Here is a 15,546-nt window from a genome sequence, read left to right on the forward strand (position 1 = left end):
GTTTTTATGAAAATGTTCACTGAATTCAGGATCCCAGGTGGGGAAGAATTTGCTGCAGTAATGACATTCTGTCCTAAGCGTGCATTGTAAATATACGCTATGAAACTAGAAATTAGTAAACAACTAATGCATGTATATGGCGTTCATCTGCTTGCTATTTTAACAGAGGTGTTTACTTGTTTACTATAAACAGGGGAACATATCCATTAAAAGAGTAGACAGATAAATATCACATGAATTTGTTAAGTATTTGTCCGCTATTATCCTGATGTAATAGTAATACATAAACTACTGGTAACTTTAAGAAATTGAGATACCAGGTAATATTACATTTTTTTTTATTATAATTTACTGTGATCTTACAGGGTGAACCAGGAACCACCAATAATCAGACAGGATTCAACGGGCAAAGGGGTGAAATGGGCTTGGTGGTAATGTATATATTGTCTAAATAAATATCTTTTCTTTTATTAAAAAAAATGGCTTTTCAATAGTTGCATAATATGATGGGCGCTATCAATCTTTAAATGTTATTATTAATTAAATCATCTAAAATTTGCAGTAAACCATAGTTATACCATGTGAATATTCAGGCAAAGGTGAATTCACTGGCATCTTTTTTAATCTGATTTTCATTTAGGGAGACTCTGGTGAATATGGCCGTCCAGGCTCATCCGGACAAATAGGAAGTAAGGTAAGCAAGTCTTTGCATGCACATAAAATGTTTTAGACTCTGATATTCTGAAGAAACGGAACATTTTATTTAAAATATTTAAATAAATAAGTGATTTTAAAAAGGCAGAAAGCAAGTAATAAACAAGGATTAAAGAAAATGATAATGATACAAACTGATACAACAACAAGTTCATTATCAGCAGTGAGAAAAATAAGCATGCAAGTGTAAGGAACCTTGCATTAATCACGACCCCAGTCTGCCTAAGTGATTGAAGCACAAAGGTACTCAACAGAGCTGATTCCGCAGTCAAACGCTCTCCCAGGCAGAATTGGTCAGGAAATCATGGCCTTGTAATTCCTGATTTAAATGAATTGGCAAAAAAAATCAGGGCTATGGCTGATTTCCAGGCCAGCATTCCATGTGGGTGCTGCTCCTCATCTCCAGGAGCTGTACTATCACAAAGCAGAGAGGAACGGTAATTGTTGGATACTAAAGTTTCAGCATTTGAGAACCAAACCACAGTAGTCGTCTTCCTTTTAAGAAGTGCATGAAATTCAAATCCTCACTTTACTTGCCTTATATTACACAAGACTAATCTTACCGTTGAAGAATACTTTACATCTTGCCTAAAGTTGGCAGACTGCTGCATTTGTCTTAAAGAGAAATTCAAAGAAAATAATTCAAAAAGTACATTGCTGCAGCTGATTAAAATCATTTGCCAGTTGTCCTGATGGCCGAGTTGGTAAACTCAGGCCCCAGTTTGGTATTAGGCCATACAATGCAGTATTGTTCGCAGTTCAGTGCCTGCTTCTGTGCAAGAGTAGGATCAACTTCGGCTGCGATGCCAACCATGATGGAACGGGCTTCCAATACTCCATCTAGGTGCACACATGAAGAATGGTCATTTGGTTGAGATACCTGAAAGCAGCCAGTACTTGTGGGACAGTAACCTAGCATGAGTCAGTGCCTTCAGATGAGGTGGGGGAAATAAAAAATATTAATGATCTGTTCCCTCAGTGCAAAATAAAAGTTCACTGTTTCAAGTACGAAGCCAACCTTTTCCCATCTGCAAACAACCCCCTGTTCCTTGCATGTGTAGCCATTATATGAATGTTCAGCTTGTGATTTTGAGAGTAATAACATCACTGAAATAATAACAGAAATCTCTTTCCTCTTCCAGTAAGTACATTGAAAATAACCAGTCATCTTAGTCTTGCATTCTGTGTGTGTCATCATATATACATATAGGAAAATTCATGTGTACTTTAAATTTTACTATTTCTAACATGTCCTTTTTCTATTTTTTCTCTCTGCTGATGTTGGCAATCGGATGTTTTTTTTTCTTTGCACTGTATATAGTTCAAAAATAAATGTGAGAATTGACGCTGAGTATTAGTTGCATATTGCTGTATCCAACAAGCACAAACTATATGTTCTTTACTGTATGTTAGCAGCACAATTTTCTCATTGACATGTCACATCAGTAATGCAGTCTTTGGGCTCTGTCTTGTTACAGGGATCGCAAGGCCGCAGAGGATCACCAGGAGCAAGAGTACAGTTTGCATTTTTATTGATTTTGTTCAAAAAGACACGGTTTGTCTGTGTTGGGTATAAGTTACTTTATTCTAGAAAAAAATCTGCATTCGTTTTAAGGGGACAGAAGCACATAACTGATGAGGAAGAATCATGTATGACAGGAGAAATGCTTAACGTACACTAGCATAACTGACACTGGGCAGGGAGAAATGAGTAGTAAACCAGTGTTGAAGAGTAACATAATTAAGGAGTCCACAAAGAAACCATATATCCAATGTAGTAATGGAGAAGCACATCATTGATACAGAAACACGTGGTTACCCACTGAAGGCTGAATTGGAAAACATGGTGAAGAGGAAAGGCATCAGTAACATTACAATCAGAAATGCATAGTTATGCCAACAACAAAATAGCATTATGTCTCATCAATTGTGATATATTATCTATCTCATGAGACTTTGAATCGAAATGCACTAATCAGGATGAAGGACGCCTTTGATGGCTGGTTGCTCCAGTGAATCGATGAGCATATGGACCAGGTTCAATTTCTGGTCTGTGCTGAGTTCACTGACCTTAGCTCGGGCAATGAGGATGCTCCAGTTAACCTCAGTGCCTCAAGATTAGGGAGGGGAAAGTGACCAGAGTTGCCTTTTCTGATTTCATATTGATCAGCTATGAACAGATTGAGCTTGGCCCTATGCCCCATAATTCAATAGCTTGCTGATGATCAGTGCCTGGCTCTCATAAGGAAGGTATTGAAGGGAGACTGGTACTTGTGAAACCACAACATAACATGGAGTCAGAGCTTTCACGAATGGAGGTTTGGTAGGAAAATTGGGGAAGAGAGAGAGAAAATAAATGAACACAAACTGACTCTCTGATTAAAGTTATGATCTATACTGCAAACCTCTGAGACCTACAAGGTCCAATACAAGTTCAAGGGGCTCGTGAACTTCTTTGTTGCTAAACTTCAGAACATTTGTTCAGCTGCCTCTGCTGCAATCTCCTTCCCCTTACCCACTAAGCTAAGGTTCCCCCAGCCCTAGCCCCACATCATTGTTTATGTTCTCTCCTCTCCTCTAATGCTCCCTCTGAGAAGGAAATGCTTTTCTCTTGATCCCATTCACACTAAACTGCTGACCACCTGTGAGTATGCTCACAGGTTTGTGGAGCTGTTGAGTGCCGGAGGGACTGGAGTGCATCATCACACCCGGCAATCAAATTTTAATTTGATTTTAATGTCTAAAGTTTAATTTGTTTAAGTTGTTGGTTTTAGTGCCCCCCCCCCCCCTTTTAAACCAGGGGCACTTGTATAATTTGTGTTTCTAGTGCCCTCAAAAAAAAAACAAGGGGGCACTTGAAAAGTTTTTGGAGTGTGCCCTCCCACTTTTAATCAGGGGGACACTTGACTACTGATACAACTAAAATAGTTGTAGAGCTGTTGAGTTGGGAGTGGCTTAGCTAGTCAAGTGATGCTCACAAGACTCAAGAAAACCCCAGCCAGTTGGGTTCAGGGGATTCACGATGAGGCAGGTGTTGTGAGCCTGATGGATGAACTGGTAAAGTGTAGTGTGATTATTAAACCTTTGCTAATAAACCAACTAGTTCTTAAGAATTCCTCTTGAGCAAAGAACCAATGAAGCAAATACATTACACTGCCCTACTTCGCTTCCTGGTTGCCTTGCTAGCTGACATTGTAAATGACTCCCTATCCTCAGGAGCTGTCCCCCCCTCTTTCAAACCCATCACACCATCCTCCCCACCCCCGCCCCCCCGCCACCTCAAAAAATCCACTCTCAACCCCTCTGTCTTTGGAACCGAAAGGGAAGTTGGAGATGGGACAATAGTTTGCAAAACCCTCAAATGCACTGTTGCCTCTAAAATCCATGTCCGTCTCTTGACAACTCCATGTTTGAATCTCTCCAATCAGGTTTCTACTCTTGCCACAACACTGAAATGGCCCTAATAAAAGTCACAAATGGCATATACATTTGTGAGGATTGTGACCGACTAGTGTATTATCCCTGTCCATCCTTCTCAACCTCGCTATAGCCACTGACACGGTCAAGTGCACAACCTCCTCCTCCAATGTCTCTCTTCCATTGCCCAGTTCATCAGTGAGACTGCCCTCACTTACCTATCCAAACATAGCCAGAGTATTTCCAGCAATATTTCTCTTCCAGACCCTGCACCATTACCTCTGAAGTCCCCAAAGGATCTACCTTTGGCCCCTTCCTCTTCCTTGCCTTCTGGTGACATCATCTGTAGAAATAGGGTCAGCTATCACATGCATGCTGATGATCCCCAGTTCTATCTTTGCACAATTTCTCTCAACTCTTTCGCAGCCTTTGTGCTGTCAGACTTCTTGTCCATACCTTGATTGGATTCAATTTACTCTAGTTAAAGATTGGGATAAAAGAATCTATCATCTTTGGCCCCCACCATAAATTTCATAGCCTTATCACTGATTCCATCCACCTCCCCAACACTCAGGTTGACCCAGATTGTCCGGAATCGCTGTGTTCTATTTGATCCTGAGCTGAGTTTCCAATCCCATATCCTCGCCATCACAAAGACCCCTTACTTCCACCACTGTCACATCACTGGTCTCCGCCCCTTCCCCCATCCTTTGGCTGTTGAAACCCTTTGTTACCACCAGATTTGTGTTTTACTGCTTTCTGGCCTGCCTCCACCCTTCATAAACTTTAGCTCATTCAAAACTCTGATGGCCATATCCTACCAAGTCACACTCATCGGTTATCCCTTTGCGCGTTGACCTACACTGGTTCATGGTCCCCTTGCACCTCAAATTTAAAATTCTCATTCTTGTGTTTAAATTCCTTAATGACTTCACCCCTCCCTATCTCTGTAATTTCTTCCATCTCTACAAATCTTGTGTTCATCCAACTCTGGTGTCTTGTGATGGAGGAAGTCCAGTGGATAGCCAATGGATTTCCAGAATGTATTTTTTATAAATTTCCTTATAATGGCTATGAGAAAAACAGTGTGGTACTATGGGAGAAATAGTGGAATGAATTGGGAATTGTTTGAAATTTCAAATGTGCATGCAAGGATGGTGCATCAAGTTGAACTGGCTAGTGGATAAGATAAATGCTGATGGGTCTGATTGTCTCTTCCTGTACACTTCATGTGCTTACTAGTTAGAAATATGGACAAGTTACATTACTTGAGTAAAGAATATCTCTGACATACGCTTCCAAATAATCTAGTAATTTGGAGGATGTCGGAGGTACCTTTTTTAGATAACTTGTCGACTAATTTTAAAGTTTATTTAAATCTACGTTTCCGTAATCAGGATAAATCCAATTTATCCTGTAATCCAGCCTTTGACAAGAAAATTGTTGCCACATGTTTGAGATTTTCAAACAAGCCTAACTTATTTATTTAATCTGACATATTTAGGGTACCAAAGGCAATGCAGGAACCCTTGGGCCTCCAGGAGTTTCAGGGTTTAGGGGCCAACAAGTAAGTAATATGTTTACAAAATAGGATTTTAGTTGCTGATTTGTGTAGATCTCAGCTTCAGGCAACATGAAATTCATTGCAATAACATTTGCATTTGTACACTAAGGGTGCATATGGATCTCCCGGAGTTCCAGGTCGGGAAGGTGGAACTGGTATTCGAGGACCAAGGGTAAGTGCTTTCTTTTGTCAGTTTGGCGAACACAATTGAAAAAACTTCCTTCCCCCTGTTTTACTAACTAATCCAAACAATGGCTCTCCCAACTAAATCTAATTGAGAGGCTCAAACTGACAATATTGAAGTTTATATATGCTGACAGTAAGGATCTAAGGTTCAGGTCCACAGTGGAAAACCGACCCATAATTTAACATAAAATTGGCAACCTTCCTCATGCAGGTTTCAAGCTAAGTAGTGAGAAATGGAAATGATATGCAGTGTTAGTCTGCATCAAAGGTGCAGTATTCATGTCATCCATGTTGACATTGGAAGAGTGCTAAGGGAGTGCAGCATTACATCAGAATGTACAGGACTGGAAAAGACCATTTTGGTCCATCTGGTGTACCTCAGTGCATTGTTGGAGCTGCTATCTTTCAGATGAGAGATTAAACCGAGGTCCCATATGTATATTTAATTTGATGTAAAAGGTTTCCATTACATTGGTGTCCTGGCTAACATCTATCCTTCAACAATACCAGTAAATATGGGTTAATTGGTAATTTTTCTCATTTGCTATTTGTGGGGACTTCTTGTGCACAAATTGGTTGTTGCATTTACATATGTAACAATAAAGTAATTAATTGGCTCCACTGAGGATGTTCAGTGGGATTGTTCTATTGAGTTTGGGATTAAGGAACAATGGAGCCGAACTTGGTGGACTCACCACCTGCTGCCGCCGAGTTTTCTGGGCGGTCTCCCCTCTGAGTGGGTTTGGTGGAGGCCTCCCGCCGGCAGGGAGGGAAGACAGCTGGGGACCGCCCGCTGACTTCCGCTGGCGTGTGCAACGTGCGTAAGTGTCCTTCCACCTGCCGAGCTGCCAGTTTGGTCCGGGCGGGAGTCTGCTGCAGAAGGTGAAAGGGCTGCTGCATGGAGGGAGGACAAACCTCAACGGTAAGCATGAAGATCTGCAAAAAAAAGATTATTACACTTCTTTTCTTTATTATTTTTTCCAGCGATTCAGGTGGATGGGGTCTCCTGAAGGTTTTCTAGTGTTTTTTTTCTTGGAAATTTTTATTTTTATCTCTTTTCCCCCCTCCCTGGGCCCAACTCAATCCTCGGCGGTACTTTGCCGCCGAGATTGGGAGCTGCCGTCCATATTCGGGGTATAAGTCGCTTTTTTGCCGCCGGGCGGTCTTTCCAGGACCTTTTAGTGAATTTTCCGCCCAATGTACCATCAGGATCTCAGCGGTCCTTTGGGTGGCACTTGGGCGAAACTTAGCTTCCACCAAGTTCAGGGCCATTATCTGTGTTATGTGGCTTTATTGTGCATACAGCCTCTCCTATATCTGCTCTAGGAGAGTTTGATGCAACAATGTAGAGGGAGTTTTAATTATCTAGGACTACTTGATATTTACATTTATCCCTATTTCCCAAATACTGACAATCATTACCTTTGAGTACAAAATTGCACCCAAACTTTCCTTTTTTTCCAATTATACCATTGATTTGAAGTCTAGTTTCCTTGTTTTAAAGAAGTTATTTATTTTGTTCTAGGGACCTGCTGGCCCTGAGGGACCTGTTGGTGCAAGAGGGAACATTGGAATAAATGGAAGAAAGGTATGTACCACTGTAAAATGTGCAATTGTGGAAATCTGAGAGAGGTCGTAGGTACATGGTTGTTGATGCGTTATCTTTATTGACCTATTCCTGTGCAGGGTGAACCTGGAAATCTTGGTGACAAGGGTGAACTCGGACCGACAGGTCCACGTGGAGAAATGGTAAGCGCTACCTCTAAACTGTAACATTTAGCTTTATAGGGCCCAAGTTTCGGGCCGCGCCTAGAACGGCGCAGCCCCGACCTGGACACCGGTTTTTCATGCCACAAAGTGCGCCTAAAAAAAACTTACAGATTCTCCGGCTGCCTGCTGGTCCTCTTGAGTTAGGCGCAGCGCAGCACAAGCTGTGGGGGGCGGAGCTAGGTCCCTGCGTTGAAAACAGTGCCGGGACCTCTGCACATGCAGTAGCTCCAGGCACCCAAAACTGTGTGGGAGGGGCCCGAAGCACGCAGCCTCTAGCTCTGGCTGAATGGCCTCACTGGGGCTATGTGGATAAGGCTGCCTCCCATGCCCAGCTCCTGCTTCCTCCCGACCCGACTCGACTCCCACTTCCCCTCGCCCTCCCGCCCCCGGACTGGACCCGACCCCGACACCGACACCGACCCGACTCCCGCTTCCCCGCCCCCCCCTCCGCCCCCGGACCCGACCCGTGCTTCCCCCCCCCCCCCCCCCCCCACCCCCACCCAACCTGACCTCCCTCTCCCTCCCTCCCACCACCCCCCTGACCCGACCCACGCTCCCAACCCCACCCGGACCCGACCCAACCTGACCTCCCTCCTTTCCCCCCCCCCAACCCCCGACCTGAACCGACCTCCCTCCGCCTACCCGACCCGACCCAACGCCACCCACCTGTGAATCTGGTGCTGGGGACAGGCACTGCCCGAAGTCTTGGGCCCGGCCGGGCCTGGCCCGTTCTGCCCCCCCTTCTCCCCTCTCTCCCCCCTTTCCCCTTCTCCTCTCTCCCCCTTTCCCCTTCTCCTCTATCTTCCCCCCCTTGCCCTTCTCCTCCCCCCCTTCTCCCCCATCCATCCCCCTTCTCCCCCATCCCTCAATGCTTGCGTTTTGGTAACCAGAATTGGATACAGTACTCAAAATGCGGTCTGACCAGGGCACTATAGAGTTTGATTGTGTGTGTATGTATACACATGTATAATATATATTTATAACAGTTTAAAAGTAATGCCCAGGCATGGCAAAGTGTGACAGAATGATATGCGCTAGATACAACACTTAATATATTATAGATATGCAAACATAGGGATTCCATATTATTTTTTGTTTTCAGTGGATCATAGGCTCCCCTGGGTTTGATAAGCACAGGTTATGCAAACTTGCCTAATTACTCAAAACCGGGCAGCATCACAGCTTCTATATAGCAACGTAGGAACAGGAGTAGGCTATTCATCCTTTCGAGCCTGTTCCGCCATTCAATTAGATCATGACTGATCTGTACTTCTATACTTCCCTGCCTTTGATCCATATCCCTTGATATCCTTCTTGAAAGTTTCAAGTGACCCAGCATCCAGAGCCATTTGGGAGAGAGCTTCCAAATGTTCACTTCATTTTGTGAAGAAGTGCTTCCTGACTTCACTCCTGAACAGCCTGTCTCTAATTTTGATTCTGTCCTCCTGTGCTGAACTCCCCCACCAGAGGAAATAGATTTACCCTACGAAATCCTTTTAAACACCTCAATTAGATCACCCCTCAAAAATCTGTACTCCAGGAAATACAAGTCAAGTTTATTCAACTTGTCCTCACTAAGCCCCAGTATTATTCTGTATGCTGCACAACAGTAGACAGATCTTTGTTCTGGCAGCTATATATTAACACATTCTAATACTATAGTAGACATCCCATGGCTTTCAAGTCCAACTGTGACAGGTACAGCGCAATCGACTTTTCAATACAAAATTTATACAAGTGTTTTTCAAAATATGGAAAGGCCATTAGATATTTTTTTTCAAATTCATTTACATTCCTATCCACTTTCTCATCATTATCCCTTAGTCCTTTCAAACTTCATATGTGTTTGTCTCCTTTTGCAATCTTACATTCTGTAATGTTTCCAGTCTTTCTTATAATATGGCCCTGTGATCAATTAAGGTCTTTCTCCCCTTCCCCACCCCCACCCCCTTGCCTATGGTGTTCACGAGGCTTTCGACATCACATATGTCTCGACCGCCTTTCACAGTCCACCAACATAGAGAACTATAATAATGACCCTCGAATAAGGATTAGCGGGGAACCCTGATCTAGGTTAGTACAAATAAAGAATTTGATTTAATTCCCTTTAGACATACTGCCCACAAATAATGATCTTGTTTAAAATAAGCACACAGCTTTGAAAGTATGTGTTTTGTATGAGTGTCTAACCAATGTTTACATATCTTTTTGGCTCCTGCAGGGTGAGGATGGAAAGAATGGAATTGGCATTGCTGGATTCCACGGCAGAAAGGTCAGTCATTTTCAAAGACTTGATGGGTGCTTACATCATACAAATGCAGCAAACTAGGATATTTGCAGAATGCCAGCACCTTGCATAGTATTCACAACAAGGATGAAGACTGAATGGTACTTTCAATTTTCACAAGTAGTGCTGCCTCTGGGCTATCGGCTAGAGTTCCTGCTCTTGATATTTTACTGTGATGGTAGATGCTGCCACCTTCTCCATAGATAGAAGGTTAAAGCATCACCATCATGCGACTGCAGAGCTTCTAATCAGATCCGGGATCGCATCATTGAACTCTGCCCTCAGAGGAAATTTGCAGGTGGCCTAGAAGATCAACGCTGTTACACTGGAAGTTTTGGCCTGGATATCAGACTTGTATATCAATATTTAATTTGGGTTTTGCTCTACCATATGAAATGAGAAGATAGTTTGAATGAGTGAACATTGAGTGCAGAGGGGTTTGTTTTGCCATTGCCAAATAGCATAGAAACATAGAAAATAGGTGCAGGAGTAGGCTATTCGGCCCTTCGAGCCTGCACCGCCATTCAATGAGTTCATGGCTGAACATGCAACTTCAGTACCCCATTCCTGCTTTCTCGCCATAACCCTTGATTCCCCTAGTAGTAAGGACTACATCTAACTCCTTTTTGAATATATTTAGTGAATTGGCCTCAATAACTTTCTGTGGTAGAGAATTCCACAGGTTCAAACCTCTCTGGGTGAAGAAGTTTCTCCTCATCTCGGTCCTAAATGGCTTACCCCTTATCCTTAGACTGTGACCCCTGGTTCTGGACTTCCCCAACATTGGGAACATTCTTCCTGCATCTAACCTGTCCAAACCTGTCAGAATTTTAAACGTTTCTATGAGATCCCCTCTCATTCTTCTAAACTCCGGTGAATACAAGCCCAGTTGATCCAGTCTTTCTTGATATGTCAGTCCCGCCATCCCGGGAATCAGTCTGGTGAACCTTTGCTGCGCTCCCTCAATAGCAAGAATGTCCTTCCTCAAGTTAGGAGACCAAAACTGTACACAATACTCCAGGTGTGGCCTCACCAAGGCCCTGTACTAATACCTCCCTGCCCCTGTACTCAAATCCCCTCGCTATGAAGGCCAACATGCCATTTGCTTTCTTAACCGCCTGCTGTACCTGCATGCCAACCTTCAATGACTGATGTACCATGACACCCAGGTCTCATTGCACCTCCCCTTTTCCTAATCTGTCACCATTCAGATAATAGTCTGTCTCTCTGTTTTTACCACCAAAGTGGATAGCCTCAAATTTATCCACATTATACTTCATCTGCCATGCATTTGCCCACTCACCTAACCTATCCAAGTCACTCTGCAGCCTCATAGCATCCTCCTCGCAGCTCACACTGCCACCCAACTTAGTGTCATCTGCAAATTTGGAGATACTACATTTAATCCCCTCGTCTAAATCATTAATGTACAATGTAAACAGCTGGGGCCCCAGCACAGAACCTTGCGGTACCCCACTAGTCACTGTCTGCCATTCTGAAAAGTACCCATTTACTCCTACTCTTTGCTTCCTGTCTGCCAACCAGTTCTCAATCCACGTCAGCACACTACCCCAATCCCATGTGCTTTAACTTTGCACATTAATCTCTTGTGTGGGACCTTGTCGAAAGCCTTCTGAAAATCCAAATACACCACATCAACTGGTTCTCCCTTGTCCACTCTATTGGAAACATCCTCAAAAAATTCCAGAAGATTTGTCAAGCATGATTTCCTTTTCACAAATATCACAAATCTAATACTAGATAGGCTTGCACACATGAAGAATGATCTCTTTGGGGAGGGCACCGGAGGGCAGCTGTGCCCATTGGTCAGTAACCCATTACAAGTCAGTGCCTTCATAAGAGGAGAGGAAACAGTGAGCAGGAAAAGAAAAATCTATGTACCGATGTATCCTTGATTTTGTTCTTTGCTTTACAGGGTGAGCGAGGTCCTGTAGGACTCCCAGGATTAAAGGTAAAGTAAATGATTAACTTACTATTGAATATTTTTGTCATACATTTTTCATGTTTGATATTCTTTTAACTGTCACGTTCTTGAAACAGGGTGATTTTGGAATCAGTGGAGTTCTAGGAAAAGATGGTATTAAAGGAAATAGAGGTCGAAGGGTGAGTCCAAAGATACTAAAATGATGCCATTCCTTATTTCGATTAATTTTAATATGACTGCTGCCAATTATATCGCTGCGCAAAAGAGCAGAAAAAGGATTGAGATGTAACCTATTTATCTAACATAATACATTTTATGTGTCTTAACCACTTAACTCTGTGTTCCAACATTTAATTTATTATACTGATGCCCACATTTATTTTAAAGCATTGCTTGCAAAGGCCACCCTGAGCAACAATGTGTAGCGCAAATGAGACAACTACAACAACAACTTGTATTTATATCATCATCTTCATAGCAATCCCTCGGAGTCGAGGATGACTTGCTTCCACACTAGAAATGAGTGCTCAGGTGACTGAAGAGTCCAATGTGGAACCTACAGTCTCTGTCACAGGGGGGGCAAATGATGGTTGAAGGAACAGGTGAGTGGGGTGCTTGCTTCTGTTGCCGGACGCTCCTTCCGCTGTTCACGCTTGGCTTCAGCTAGCTCTTGGCGAAGAGACCCGAGATGTTCAGCGCCTTCCCGGATGTTTTTCCTCTACTTTGGGTGGTCTTTGGCCAGGGATTCCCAGGTGTCAGTGGGGATGTTACATTTTTCAAGGAGGCTTTGAGGGTGTCATTGAAGCGTTCCCTCTGCCCCCCAGGGGCTCACTTGCCGTGTCGGAGCTCCGAGTAGAGCACTTATTTTGGGAGTCTAGTGACAGGCATGTGGGCGATGTGGCCTGTCCAGCAGAGCTGATCGAGCGTGGTCAGTGCTTCGATGCTGGGGATATTGGTCTGAGCGAGGACAATGACCGTGCGCCTTTCCTGCCAATGGATTTGCAGTATCTTGCGGAGGAAGCTTGGTGATACTTCTCCAGTGTTTTAAGGTGCCTGCTGTACATAGTTCATGTCTCTGAGCCATATAGGAGGGCGGGTATCACCACTGCGCTGTAGACCATGAGCTTGGTGCTGGGTTTGAGATCCTGGTCTTCAAACACGCTCTTCCTCAGGCGACCGAAGGCTGCACTGGCACACTGAAGGCGGTGTTGGATCTTGTTATCGATGTCTGCCCTTGCTAACAGTAGGCTCATGAGGTATGGAAAATGGTCCACATTGTCCAACATTGATAACTGGGGGACAGTGCTGTGTGGCGGGGGCAGATTGGTAGAGGACCTTTGTCTTACGAATGTTTAGTGTAAAGCCCATGCTCTCGTACGCCTCTGTATATTTATATAGCACCTTTTAACGTCGTTAAAAAATCCCAAGGCATTTCACAGGAGTGTTACAAGACCAAAAAAATTAATTTGACAGAGAGTCACATAAGCAGAAATTACAGTACAAAAGCAAAATACTGTGGATGCTGGAATCTGGAATAAAAACAGAAAATGCTGGAAATCTCAGCAGGTCAGGCAGCATCTGTGGAGAGGAATCTGTGCTTCGTCTCCACAGATGCTGTCTGACCTGCTGAGATTTCCAGAAATTACAGTAGGTAGGTTTTAAGGAGTGTCTTAAAGGAGGATAGAGAGGCAGAGAGGTTTAGGGAGGGAGTTTCAGAGCTTGGGGCCCAGGCAACTGAAGGCATGGCCACCGATGGTTGAGCAGTTATAATGAGGGATGTTCAAGAGGGCAGAATTTAAGGAGCACAGATATCTCTGGCAGGGGTTGTGAGGCTGAAGGAGATTACAGAGATGGGGAGGGGCGAGGCGGCCATGGAGGGACTTATAAACAAGGATGAGAATTTTGAAATCGAGGCGTTACTTAACCGGGAGCAGAGGGGTGATGGATGAGTGGGACTTGGCAGCCTGTGTCGTAACACGCACTGAGCTTTGGATGACAAGTTTATGTAGGGTAGAATGTGGGAGGCAGCAAGGAGTATGTTGGAGTTAGTCAAGTCTAGAGGAAACAAAGGCATGGATGAGGGTTTCAGCAGATGAGCTGAGGCGAGGGAGGAGACAGGCAATGTTATGTAGGTTGAAATAGGCGGTTTAATTATGCGGATATGTGGCCGTAAACTAATTTCGGGGTCAAATATGACACCATCTCGTTCAGCCTCAGGCAGATGCTAGGGAGAGGGATGTAGTTAAGGAACGCAGTTTTTGGCGGGGACCAAAGACAATAGCTTCGGTCTTCCCGATATTTAATTGGAGAAAATTTCTGCTCATCCAGTACTGGATGTTGGACAAGCAGTCTGACAATTTAGAGACCGTGGAGACGTCGAAAGAAGTGGTGGTGAGGTAGAGCTGGGTGTCGTCAGCATACATGTGGAAACTGACGCAGTGTTTTCGGATGATATCGCCAAGGGGAGACGGTGTATTTTGTCTTCAAAGGCAGAGACCATCATTCATTAAGTGCTTTTGTTCCTTGCCTCTGGGGACAAAGTACGAATGACATCAAATGTTTGCCACCACTGGGCTGCTTTTTTGTTTTGGCCAGAGGTCAGTTAAGAGCATTACCAACCCCTTGTCCCTGCATATAGTCCCAGGAATGTTATTTTTCAAATCGTACACCTATTAGTCAGGATGGTCATCAACCTGAATTGTAAAGTTGCAAGGGCAATTTTGGAGCAACAGAAAATGAGCACTTCGTGTCCTTGGTTTAAGTTCACCATTGCAACTTTTGGAAAAACTGTCCATTTGCATGTGTGTAGTTGTTCCAATGTTGCCACCTTGCGATATAAACTGTAACATGGAGCGACATCATTTTGTGCAATGTTTCCAATGTATAAATGGGACATGAGATTTGCAGCTAGCAGTCTTATTTCAAATTTACCTTTGTTATTTGTCAGTCACAGCATTTCCATGTAGGCATGTACCTTTTATTTATTGCAAGCCTTCAGCCATGCATCAATTGAGATCTCTGGTTCGGGACTAGGTGGCACAATGGGTTAACATGATACCCTTTCACCTCTAGGGTCTTGGTTTGACGTCCAGCCAATGATGTAGAGGTCTTGCTTGAAATGTATTTCGGCAATGTCAACCCAGTTCCTAATAGTTGGCCCACAACATAAAATTGCTCCTTATTCATCAGTAATCTTACTCAAAGTCCAGGACGATGGCTGGAGTAAGTGATGGGAAAAAACCGTAGTGGGTGTTATGCTAAGGTTGGGACTGAAACACAAGAGCACAGGGAGCTTCAGCCAGCTGTAACTGACTTGGGAGTGCTTGATGCTGCTTCATGATGACAAGATTGGAAAAAGTATTCTATTTCTCAGCACTGATGACCTTCACAATGATGACCATCTAAAAAAAATACAGAAAATCTATTGAAGATCAAGGGCTAGAAATTTGGTTTTGAGACATAGCGGTTTTTTTGGCAGGAAAAAAACTATTACTCTGCTATAATTTTGAGGCCGAACATTAGGGAAAAAAATGCACCCAGCAGGAAAAGTCAGCGTTGCGCGAAGACTCGCGGCGCAAACAGCAACTTTTCTCCGAGGCCGATACCGCTGTGAGTTGGGCCCAGGGAGGGGGGAAAACACACTTTTTTTTTCCAAACAATAAA

At 43.7% G+C, this 15,546-nt stretch overlaps 1 protein-coding gene across 2 annotated transcripts in view; it reads left to right on the forward strand.

Annotated features, from left to right (window-relative positions):
* LOC139260007 (collagen alpha-3(VI) chain-like) overlaps window positions 1-15,546 on the forward strand; it is a 263,220-nt gene that overhangs the window by 203,447 nt on the left and 44,227 nt on the right. For both annotated transcript variants that reach the window (XM_070876050.1, XM_070876051.1), the window contains 10 exons: window positions 366-431; window positions 641-694; window positions 2,193-2,228; window positions 5,636-5,698; window positions 5,805-5,867; window positions 7,407-7,469; window positions 7,568-7,630; window positions 9,873-9,923; window positions 11,875-11,910; window positions 12,000-12,062. In XM_070876050.1, the coding sequence (XP_070732151.1) occupies window positions 366-431; window positions 641-694; window positions 2,193-2,228; window positions 5,636-5,698; window positions 5,805-5,867; window positions 7,407-7,469; window positions 7,568-7,630; window positions 9,873-9,923; window positions 11,875-11,910; window positions 12,000-12,062 (558 nt within the window). The remainder of the gene's footprint in view (window positions 1-365; window positions 432-640; window positions 695-2,192; window positions 2,229-5,635; window positions 5,699-5,804; window positions 5,868-7,406; window positions 7,470-7,567; window positions 7,631-9,872; window positions 9,924-11,874; window positions 11,911-11,999; window positions 12,063-15,546) is intronic.

Source organism: Pristiophorus japonicus, chromosome 3, assembly GCF_044704955.1.
Source record: "Pristiophorus japonicus isolate sPriJap1 chromosome 3, sPriJap1.hap1, whole genome shotgun sequence".
Taxonomy (NCBI): domain Eukaryota; kingdom Metazoa; phylum Chordata; class Chondrichthyes; family Pristiophoridae; genus Pristiophorus; species Pristiophorus japonicus.